The following is a 12,187-nucleotide window of genomic DNA, read 5'->3' on the forward strand; positions in this document are numbered from 1 at the left end:
GCCGTCAAGTGGATGTCGATGTCCTCTGCCAACAACCTCAAGAACCAGTACGCAGCCAACCGCGTACTCGACGACCCACGACAGGAATGCGCAGTCGCCGACCTCCTCGCCAAGAACGGAGGACACCGCAACGTCGTCGGCTCCTACTTCCACTTCCAAAAGCACCAGTGTCTCTACCTCGTTAACGAATTCTGCGCGGACGGGGATTTGTACACGCACCTCAGTGCCACCACTCGCAACGGACTAGTGGACGAACGACGGTCCATCGGAATCATGAAGCAGATCTTGGCTGGAGTCGACTACCTGCACCGTGAACTCGGAATCGCCCATAGAGACTTGTCGCTGGATAATGTCTTGGTGCACAATGGCGAGTGCAAGATTTCGGACTTCGGGTTGTCGGTAGATGCTAGCGCTCGCTGCGTTGAGCGTGTGGGGAAGGAATACTACATGGCCCCAGAAATTGTGGCGGGTGGGGTATACGACCCGGTGAAGGCGGATATTTGGTCGTTAGGTATCACGTGGTTCATCCTGCTCACGGGTTCCCCGCTCATTACCGTCGCGTCCAAGACCGAGAGCTCGTTCCGTGCATTTCAACGCTTCGGAGTTGCGGCTGTCTTTAAGTCCTGGGGGTACGAGGCTAAAGTGTCGAAATCCGCCATTGAGCTGATATCTCGGATGCTGGTGATCGATCCTAGCACACGGATATCTCTGAGCGAGATCTTAGCCCACCCTCTCTTCTCAGAGGCAAGAAGCCATGACATTGATAAGCTGTAGAATAATAACCATTCCTCGTTTTGTGCTGGGCAATTTGGTTGTTGTCTTTAGTCACGGAACTACGATTTGGATGTAGCGTCTGCTCTGTGCTGCCGCCTCGCACCATCCATTTGTGTTGTCGTCGCAATTCAACGTAACCAGGTTGCGAATATCTCTCACCATGGCTGCCTCCCCACAGACATACAGACGCGAGTCAACAGAGCTTGACATGAGTGTCCGGATTTGCTGCCAATTTCCATCCACGAGGTTGTGAACGAGCTGTTTGGGGCTTTCTGCATCCGCCGAAAACGCAATGTGGAGCTCGATGGCTCCTTTCTTTTCCAACTCGAGCAGCTCCGGCTCGAACAACAACGAGTTCCTGTTGGTGCATCCTAGAAACAGCAAGTTTTTGCCCTGAGAATGGCGTGCTGGCGGTTTTATTGGACTTCCTGTAGCGTCTTCACGCTGACGCTGCTGTACAAGCGCGTGGAAGGGAACAACGCCAATACCCTCGGCGATCATGATCATAGGCGCAGATCGATCCGATGGGACTGTAAATCCAGATTCGGCAAAGAAACCACGCGCTTGTGGAGCGGATGGAGCGTAAATGTTGATGCCATTGAGATGTTGGCCTGGTTCCGGTCTGGTAAGTAAGTACTGCCAATTCGTAGCTACGAGACCGTCAGTGTCATCTTGCTCTCTTAAAGGGACGACAATGTCAAGTTCACGGCCATTGTAAAGAGGAGGCGTAGCAGTCAAATGAAATCGAGGCTTGATCAGAGGCGTGATGTTGATCAGCACCTCGAAAGGGATGCGAAGACTTGGTGCCAGTTCTAGAAGCTTCAGCACACCTCCTTTTGTTAATGTGAAGTGTTGTCTGAAAGCAGCAGCCCCATCAGTGGAGGAGAGCGTCTCCAGCAACTCGTGTTCCTTCGGTGCAGACACGAAGCCCGATGCCAAGCGTACGAACTCGCGAGAAATAGTCCGTAGCTCCAGAAAGTTTGTAAGCACCGTACGCACAGTGCACACGTTCGGGAACGGAATTGACTCGCTTGTTGACTCTACAGACGCCAGCGATGAAGAATCCGAGTCTTTGCCATGGACTAGGACTTCGATGTACGCATTCAGGTCGAAACCAAGTTGCTGAGCAACGTTATCCACAAGCTCCGCCGCGTTCGGCGGGAAGAAGCCGAAGGAATCGGCTGCTGCAAACCTCAACGCAGGATCTTCAATTGATAAACGCAAAAGTGCCAAGTGTTTGTAGTCTTCTGTACCCGAGTGTTGCAGTATCGACAAGGACTTCAGCGTGAACCACGATTGAGAGACATGCTCAGCACTTTGACACGCAGCTTTGCCTGGGAAGCCAAGAGTGTTTCCTGGTAGAATACTACTACAACTAACTCTTGCAGCTTCTTCAGTCAGGTAGCGACAGCGGAAGCGCAACCGAACAGGACGGCCACTTAAATCCAACACAGTTAACGAGAGCGGATCCACTGGTTGGAGATCAAAGTGTTCGCGAGTCGAGTGGCCTTCACGTCCAGTTGATCTCGTAGTAACGCTGCTACTTCTTCTCAAAATTGAGTTTGGTCGCTGCTGCGGTCCTCCCTGAGATTGAGTAGATACCATCAGCTCACTACACCTGCGCGGGGTGGTCAGCTGAGCAGCACTTCGAGCACTAATCAAAGGCCTTGGCACTGCTCGCGTCGCTTTAGCGTTCGTGGTGGGGACGCTGTCACCCATCTCGGTTGAGGAATGGGCCAATTGCTGGAGTAGTTGTCCCTCCCAGTTTGAAAAGGTCATGTTGATATTGTTCGAGACATCGCCAAGTCCGAGAGGGCACAGTCGGAGTGCACCTAACGCTTGAAGTCGCGCGTCAACGAGTTTACCCATGGCGTTGAAGGTCAAATACGTCGAGTTGCCGACACCGAAAACCGCGTACTGGAGACGCGCGCACAAGTTCTTGCGCTTGGTCTTGGTAGCTCCGCCATTCCCACCAAACAAGTTCTTCCAGTAAAGGTGAAAGATGCATTGGGATGCAGGGGAGTGTTGGAACGCTGCGCTCGACGGTGATGTTGCAGGACTCACGCGATTGTATTTCGACGGAGGTAGGGGGACGATATGATCCGTTTGTGCTGACGAATTTGTTGTTTCGGACGATTTCACGTCGATTGTTGGTCTCTTCACAGGTTCAGTTGCTAGTCGTAGCCACTGAATAAATGACTCGGCGTTGGGGGCTGGTCCAGCGTAGTACGTGGAAATGACAAAGACCGAGGCGCGAGAAATCGAGTGGTAGGCATCGTCTTCGTCAAAGTGCGTTGGGTCGAATGCATTCATTTCATTCAAAGACACGACGACGCCACGCTTGACCGCCTTTTGGGCGAGTTCTGTCGCCAAGGCCTGTGCTGTTCCTGTGCGTGACCCGTAGAACACGTCGAGGTGTGTGATGCTAGAGACTGCAACCTGATGAGACCACCAGAACCGTCGACGACGAGGCGCCGTCTGAGTGTCGGTGGTGTCATCGTCGCCTATACCCATTGAATTCGTCGAAGACCGAGATTGAGAGTTGAGCGATATGTGAGCGGCAACGGAGTAGATTGTCGTAAAGTACTACCTAGTGCACGTTCATTTTGTGCTGAAGACAACACTAAAGATAGGGGAGTTTTAGTCCTCGCGTTTCGTGGAGGATGCCGTCTAGGAATAGCGAGCGGTAAACAAGAAGGCAGCGTTGTGAGCAATGTTGCACATACGAACGACTCTGTGTACTGCTTTCAATATGAAGTTCACAAGCCTAGGATGCGTTTGTTATGCGAAACTCAAGAGTCGATCGTGTAGTTTTGGTTGAAGATGGGGTAGCTAAAGTGTTTACACCAGGCCGATGGACCACCGCTCAGCACGACGAGCCCTTTCGCTTGTCTGGTCACGTGTACTCGCCCGTGTGCGAGGATTCCTTATTTGTCGAGCCGTATTCGTCTGGCAAGCCGTAGTTGTCTGGCGCACCATAGTTGTGCGGGGAGCTGTAGTAGCATCACGTCCGCGTGTTCTGACGAGTGTCACCGGGGTAGGCAGTTGTACGGGATGCCGTCTCGGCGCCGAAGCGCTGCGATTGGAGATATTCGCAGGAAGCTGAACTCTGCGCTGCGAAAACGGGTAAGCTTGGGTGGGGAGCATCGACGGCCGTGTTCATCTCTCAGTTGAATCTTTTCAGAGAGTTCCGCCTACCGTATAATACTTCTTTGATCCGACACTAAATCTTCGGATAGGTGTAGGGCAAGTGAACGTAGGCAAAATTGCAATCTTCATGGGATATGTCTGTTTTGATGAAAAACTCGTCAAAATGAAAAATGGTTGTCAGAATCGTGTTCTGGAGGGGGGTTTTACCCCGGAGCCCTCCCAAAGCGAACACCGAGCCCACAAACAGGGGCTTGCACACGTGCATACGCACATGCATACACGCGTTCCCAAGTAAATAGCGTCAAGCGAAAACGAGTGGCTACATATATTTAGTCAGTGCCAAGCTGTGACGAGATAACATCTTGTCTATCTGAGTCCTGGCCAATTTGCGTATCAATCATATGATCGCTCTCTAAAAGAGACACAACATCGTTAGCTAAAACAACCGTACTTTCGTCGAGTGGAGGTGGGGCAGAACTGCATGCGTGGCTCAGCTTTTGATAGGAGATGCCGCTCTTGATAACCTTTGCTGACACGTTCTCCCACCCAATTTGCTATGTCCTTTCGTTTTGGTGCAACCAACTTGAACTTCACTCCTTCTTCTCGCGGGGCCCTTAGCTGCTGACGCAAGTTCTCAACCCATCGAACGCGGAGGCGAGCCTTTATCGGGCCGTTCCAGCTAATGTCTGCTGGTTGACAGACAGCCGTACAGCCTGGAGGCACCTTGGTGAGCTCCACCTTGAGGCGGTCGGCGCATTCTTGGACTGTGGATGTCCAGTGAGCGGACAGATCGTCCTGCATCAGCAGGACAGGTGTAGCCATGTTGGCACGATCACCGAAATGGTGCTCCAAAAACGCCACAGATAAGCCTTCATTCCACCAGCCGCGGGTGTTGCCGTGCATTACCATCGCTGTAGCTCCTTCACCTCTCGCCAGATGTGGATGCCAAAGTCTTGACGGTGACGGATGTTGTCCTCGTTCGTTGCCGGCACATTCGACGGGGGTACCTTGGCCACAATATACGGGGGAAACTTATTGCCATGAGAGTCTCCAAGCAGCATGGCACTGACGCGATCCTTGTCCTTACCTCTCCTACGAACCCACACGGTCTTGGACCCCTTGGCTGAGTGAGTAGTCTTGGGATCGTATTCGAAGAACACGGCAGCCTGGTCGGTGTTGAACACGCTATCTACGCCGAGATCAGCCATTCGTGCCTGCACTTTCTGCTTGAATTCTGCCGCTATAATCATTGCATCGGGCGGTGCAATCTGGCCTTGGCGTGTATTGCGGCGAAACGATAGGGCGTGGCGTCGAATGAACCCTCGTCGAAAGTTGTATTCTGCTGACAGGATAGACCGCGGAATCTGAAGCGCGTCCGCTACTTCTAGCACCCTATTCTGCAGCATGAAAGCTGACACTGGCACGCCCTCGTCCCGTAGTGCTCGGATCCACAATACGACCTCGTCTTCCGCTTGTGCTGGAAGAACGGTTGCTGTTCCAAGAGGCCGAATCATGCAAGCGGCTGCACTCGATTTATCGGCGCACTGCTTCTCGATGTGCTCACGTAGTTTCTCCCACAAATAGACCGACTTTCGCTTCATCTCTAGCTGCTTGTCGACTAAATCTGGATAGAACTTCGCTAACGTTGCTGACATGTTGTTCTTGGCTTTGAAGTCGTTGATAATTGCTAACTTGGTCCAGTAAGGCTCAGTGCGGCGCTTGAACTGCCTTACAAATGCTCATTTGCCCCCAGTACAGCGTTGCCGTCCTCGTCGTGAGAGAGTTGTGCTCGCCATTGGACTTGCAAGAGTGCAGTGAATGGTGGTGACAGCCGCAATATTGGTACACTAGTGGTACAGTTGGATAAAAGAAGTAGTTTTCACTAGTGCAATTCGCTGTGATTTAATTGGCTGCTGAGCGATGTCGGATATAAGAAGTTGTCGGATCAAAGAAGTATTAAACGGTATACGTTCCGGAGCAACATTTTGATACAGTTTTACCGGCTGTGTACTGGTACAGACATGACCACTTTGTGAGCTCCATTCATCTGATGTTTAGCGATCCCCCGCTGAAGAATCCAACCATACACCTCGGCGATGGAGCTGGCCTTCACTGTACGCAAGAATTTGGGCGCCGCAAAAGCGCTAGCGAAGCTGAATGATGCGGGGAGGGTGAATAAAAAGTGTTTTTCTCACCTAAGCGAAGATGCCTAGTAAAAGAAGCATTCGATAATTCGAATCTGGGGAAACTGGATGCTCAATGCAGATTGCTCGAAGTCACAAACACACCGACGCTCTCAACCCGTCAGAAGCATCAACACACACATGACCAGACCCTACGGACCGAGCGCACCTCCTGTCCGCCGGCCCCGGATCGAGCCCCGCCTCGGCCTCGGCTTTTCGGTCGACACACTCGCCCATAAGATATTCAGTCGCTTCTGTGATACGCTCGGAGTGTTGGCCACTCAGGCAGCTGCCATACCAATCCGTTTGGTTATTCGCAAAGCTGAAGACCCGGCGGCGACGCTGGCCGTGCTGCGGTGTGTGTGTCAATGGCCTAGCGTGCTGGTGTTCGAATCGCCTGTTGGGCCGTCCCGATGTGCGAGGCGGCAGCGGACAGTCCGATACGCACCGTCCGAGGCAAGTAGAGGCCCCAGCGCGTGCGCTAGGCGTTGTGATGCTCGGTTGTGGCGTGCAGCAAAAGGATATGTCAGCTGTGGGATTTGAACCCACGCGTTCGAAAACATTACGACCTGAACGTAACCCCTTAGACCACTCGGGCAAACTGACGGCTTAACCACACAACACCCCACACACACAAAATTCATCACGGCGCACACAAAACCCAACAACACCACACACCACGCCTACACAGCGCCCGCCACCCTCCCGCGGCGCGCACACGCACCATCACGTCACTCAACGCGCACCACCAAGGCCGCACGCCCGTCAAACGTCGCCAGACAGAGCCACCGCTTTTATCACTTCTTCACGGCACCTACCGCTATTCGTGGGGCCCCGTCGCGCCTTTACCACGCCACCGACGCTCTCAACCCGTCAGAAGCATCAACACACACATGACCAGACCCTACGGACCGAGCGCACCTCCTGTCCGCCGGCCCCGGATCGAGCCCCGCCTCGGCCTCGGCTTTTCGGTCGACACACTCGCCCATAAGATATTCAGTCGCTTCTGTGATACGCTCGGAGTGTTGGCCACTCAGGCAGCTGCCATACCAATCCGTTTGGTTATTCGCAAAGCTGAAGACCCGGCGGCGACGCTGGCCGTGCTGCGGTGTGTGTGTCAATGGCCTAGCGTGCTGGTGTTCGAATCGCCTGTTGGGCCGTCCCGATGTGCGAGGCGGCAGCGGACAGTCCGATACGCACCGTCCGAGGCAAGTAGAGGCCCCAGCGCGTGCGCTAGGCGTTGTGATGCTCGGTTGTGGCGTGCAGCAAAAGGATATGTCAGCTGTGGGATTTGAACCCACGCGTTCGAAAACATTACGACCTGAACGTAACCCCTTAGACCACTCGGGCAAACTGACGGCTTAACCACACAACACCCCACACACACAAAATTCATCACGGCGCACACAAAACCCAACAACACCACACACCACGCCTACACAGCGCCCGCCACCCTCCCGCGGCGCGCACACGCACCATCACGTCACTCAACGCGCACCACCAAGGCCGCACGCCCGTCAAACGTCGCCAGACAGAGCCACCGCTTTTATCACTTCTTCACGGCACCTACCGCTATTCGTGGGGCCCCGTCGCGCCTTTACCACGCCACCGACGCTCTCAACCCGTCAGAAGCATCAACACACACATGACCAGACCCTACGGACCGAGCGCACCTCCTGTCCGCCGGCCCCGGATCGAGCCCCGCCTCGGCCTCGGCTTTTCGGTCGACACACTCGCCCATAAGATATTCAGTCGCTTCTGTGATACGCTCGGAGTGTTGGCCACTCAGGCAGCTGCCATACCAATCCGTTTGGTTATTCGCAAAGCTGAAGACCCGGCGGCGACGCTGGCCGTGCTGCGGTGTGTGTGTCAATGGCCTAGCGTGCTGGTGTTCGAATCGCCTGTTGGGCCGTCCCGATGTGCGAGGCGGCAGCGGACAGTCCGATACGCACCGTCCGAGGCAAGTAGAGGCCCCAGCGCGTGCGCTAGGCGTTGTGATGCTCGGTTGTGGCGTGCAGCAAAAGGATATGTCAGCTGTGGGATTTGAACCCACGCGTTCGAAAACATTACGACCTGAACGTAACCCCTTAGACCACTCGGGCAAACTGACGGCTTAACCACACAACACCCCACACACACAAAATTCATCACGGCGCACACAAAACCCAACAACACCACACACCACGCCTACACAGCGCCCGCCACCCTCCCGCGGCGCGCACACGCACCATCACGTCACTCAACGCGCACCACCAAGGCCGCACGCCCGTCAAACGTCGCCAGACAGAGCCACCGCTTTTATCACTTCTTCACGGCACCTACCGCTATTCGTGGGGCCCCGTCGCGCCTTTACCACGCCACCGACGCTCTCAACCCGTCAGAAGCATCAACACACACATGACCAGACCCTACGGACCGAGCGCACCTCCTGTCCGCCGGCCCCGGATCGAGCCCCGCCTCGGCCTCGGCTTTTCGGTCGACACACTCGCCCATAAGATATTCAGTCGCTTCTGTGATACGCTCGGAGTGTTGGCCACTCAGGCAGCTGCCATACCAATCCGTTTGGTTATTCGCAAAGCTGAAGACCCGGCGGCGACGCTGGCCGTGCTGCGGTGTGTGTGTCAATGGCCTAGCGTGCTGGTGTTCGAATCGCCTGTTGGGCCGTCCCGATGTGCGAGGCGGCAGCGGACAGTCCGATACGCACCGTCCGAGGCAAGTAGAGGCCCCAGCGCGTGCGCTAGGCGTTGTGATGCTCGGTTGTGGCGTGCAGCAAAAGGATATGTCAGCTGTGGGATTTGAACCCACGCGTTCGAAAACATTACGACCTGAACGTAACCCCTTAGACCACTCGGGCAAACTGACGGCTTAACCACACAACACCCCACACACACAAAATTCATCACGGCGCACACAAAACCCAACAACACCACACACCACGCCTACACAGCGCCCGCCACCCTCCCGCGGCGCGCACACGCACCATCACGTCACTCAACGCGCACCACCAAGGCCGCACGCCCGTCAAACGTCGCCAGACAGAGCCACCGCTTTTATCACTTCTTCACGGCACCTACCGCTATTCGTGGGGCCCCGTCGCGCCTTTACCACGCCACCGACGCTCTCAACCCGTCAGAAGCATCAACACACACATGACCAGACCCTACGGACCGAGCGCACCTCCTGTCCGCCGGCCCCGGATCGAGCCCCGCCTCGGCCTCGGCTTTTCGGTCGACACACTCGCCCATAAGATATTCAGTCGCTTCTGTGATACGCTCGGAGTGTTGGCCACTCAGGCAGCTGCCATACCAATCCGTTTGGTTATTCGCAAAGCTGAAGACCCGGCGGCGACGCTGGCCGTGCTGCGGTGTGTGTGTCAATGGCCTAGCGTGCTGGTGTTCGAATCGCCTGTTGGGCCGTCCCGATGTGCGAGGCGGCAGCGGACAGTCCGATACGCACCGTCCGAGGCAAGTAGAGGCCCCAGCGCGTGCGCTAGGCGTTGTGATGCTCGGTTGTGGCGTGCAGCAAAAGGATATGTCAGCTGTGGGATTTGAACCCACGCGTTCGAAAACATTACGACCTGAACGTAACCCCTTAGACCACTCGGGCAAACTGACGGCTTAACCACACAACACCCCACACACACAAAATTCATCACGGCGCACACAAAACCCAACAACACCACACACCACGCCTACACAGCGCCCGCCACCCTCCCGCGGCGCGCACACGCACCATCACGTCACTCAACGCGCACCACCAAGGCCGCACGCCCGTCAAACGTCGCCAGACAGAGCCACCGCTTTTATCACTTCTTCACGGCACCTACCGCTATTCGTGGGGCCCCGTCGCGCCTTTACCACGCCACCGACGCTCTCAACCCGTCAGAAGCATCAACACACACATGACCAGACCCTACGGACCGAGCGCACCTCCTGTCCGCCGGCCCCGGATCGAGCCCCGCCTCGGCCTCGGCTTTTCGGTCGACACACTCGCCCATAAGATATTCAGTCGCTTCTGTGATACGCTCGGAGTGTTGGCCACTCAGGCAGCTGCCATACCAATCCGTTTGGTTATTCGCAAAGCTGAAGACCCGGCGGCGACGCTGGCCGTGCTGCGGTGTGTGTGTCAATGGCCTAGCGTGCTGGTGTTCGAATCGCCTGTTGGGCCGTCCCGATGTGCGAGGCGGCAGCGGACAGTCCGATACGCACCGTCCGAGGCAAGTAGAGGCCCCAGCGCGTGCGCTAGGCGTTGTGATGCTCGGTTGTGGCGTGCAGCAAAAGGATATGTCAGCTGTGGGATTTGAACCCACGCGTTCGAAAACATTACGACCTGAACGTAACCCCTTAGACCACTCGGGCAAACTGACGGCTTAACCACACAACACCCCACACACACAAAATTCATCACGGCGCACACAAAACCCAACAACACCACACACCACGCCTACACAGCGCCCGCCACCCTCCCGCGGCGCGCACACGCACCATCACGTCACTCAACGCGCACCACCAAGGCCGCACGCCCGTCAAACGTCGCCAGACAGAGCCACCGCTTTTATCACTTCTTCACGGCACCTACCGCTATTCGTGGGGCCCCGTCGCGCCTTTACCACGCCACCGACGCTCTCAACCCGTCAGAAGCATCAACACACACATGACCAGACCCTACGGACCGAGCGCACCTCCTGTCCGCCGGCCCCGGATCGAGCCCCGCCTCGGCCTCGGCTTTTCGGTCGACACACTCGCCCATAAGATATTCAGTCGCTTCTGTGATACGCTCGGAGTGTTGGCCACTCAGGCAGCTGCCATACCAATCCGTTTGGTTATTCGCAAAGCTGAAGACCCGGCGGCGACGCTGGCCGTGCTGCGGTGTGTGTGTCAATGGCCTAGCGTGCTGGTGTTCGAATCGCCTGTTGGGCCGTCCCGATGTGCGAGGCGGCAGCGGACAGTCCGATACGCACCGTCCGAGGCAAGTAGAGGCCCCAGCGCGTGCGCTAGGCGTTGTGATGCTCGGTTGTGGCGTGCAGCAAAAGGATATGTCAGCTGTGGGATTTGAACCCACGCGTTCGAAAACATTACGACCTGAACGTAACCCCTTAGACCACTCGGGCAAACTGACGGCTTAACCACACAACACCCCACACACACAAAATTCATCACGGCGCACACAAAACCCAACAACACCACACACCACGCCTACACAGCGCCCGCCACCCTCCCGCGGCGCGCACACGCACCATCACGTCACTCAACGCGCACCACCAAGGCCGCACGCCCGTCAAACGTCGCCAGACAGAGCCACCGCTTTTATCACTTCTTCACGGCACCTACCGCTATTCGTGGGGCCCCGTCGCGCCTTTACCACGCCACCGACGCTCTCAACCCGTCAGAAGCATCAACACACACATGACCAGACCCTACGGACCGAGCGCACCTCCTGTCCGCCGGCCCCGGATCGAGCCCCGCCTCGGCCTCGGCTTTTCGGTCGACACACTCGCCCATAAGATATTCAGTCGCTTCTGTGATACGCTCGGAGTGTTGGCCACTCAGGCAGCTGCCATACCAATCCGTTTGGTTATTCGCAAAGCTGAAGACCCGGCGGCGACGCTGGCCGTGCTGCGGTGTGTGTGTCAATGGCCTAGCGTGCTGGTGTTCGAATCGCCTGTTGGGCCGTCCCGATGTGCGAGGCGGCAGCGGACAGTCCGATACGCACCGTCCGAGGCAAGTAGAGGCCCCAGCGCGTGCGCTAGGCGTTGTGATGCTCGGTTGTGGCGTGCAGCAAAAGGATATGTCAGCTGTGGGATTTGAACCCACGCGTTCGAAAACATTACGACCTGAACGTAACCCCTTAGACCACTCGGGCAAACTGACGGCTTAACCACACAACACCCCACACACACAAAATTCATCACGGCGCACACAAAACCCAACAACACCACACACCACGCCTACACAGCGCCCGCCACCCTCCCGCGGCGCGCACACGCACCATCACGTCACTCAACGCGCACCACCAAGGCCGCACGCCCGTCAAACGTCGCCAGACAGAGCCACCGCTTTTATCACTTCTTCACGGCACCT

At 56.2% G+C, this 12,187-nt stretch overlaps 1 protein-coding gene across 1 annotated transcript; it reads right to left on the minus strand.

Annotated features, from left to right (window-relative positions):
• Positions 1–825: 825 nt before the first annotated feature.
• KRP23_3959 (Methionine synthase reductase) lies at positions 826–3,288 on the minus strand (the record flags this gene model as incomplete). Its single annotated transcript, XM_067888874.1, has 1 exon — positions 826–3,288. One exon carries the CDS (start codon positions 3,286–3,288, stop codon positions 826–828), a length of 2,463 nt encoding a protein of 820 aa, XP_067748077.1.
• Between the last annotated feature and the right edge of the window lie 8,899 nt (positions 3,289–12,187).

Source organism: Phytophthora ramorum, assembly GCF_020800215.1.
Source record: "Phytophthora ramorum isolate Pr-102 chromosome Unknown Phyram_PR-102_s0003, whole genome shotgun sequence".
Lineage (NCBI taxonomy): Eukaryota > Oomycota > Peronosporomycetes > Peronosporales > Peronosporaceae > Phytophthora > Phytophthora ramorum.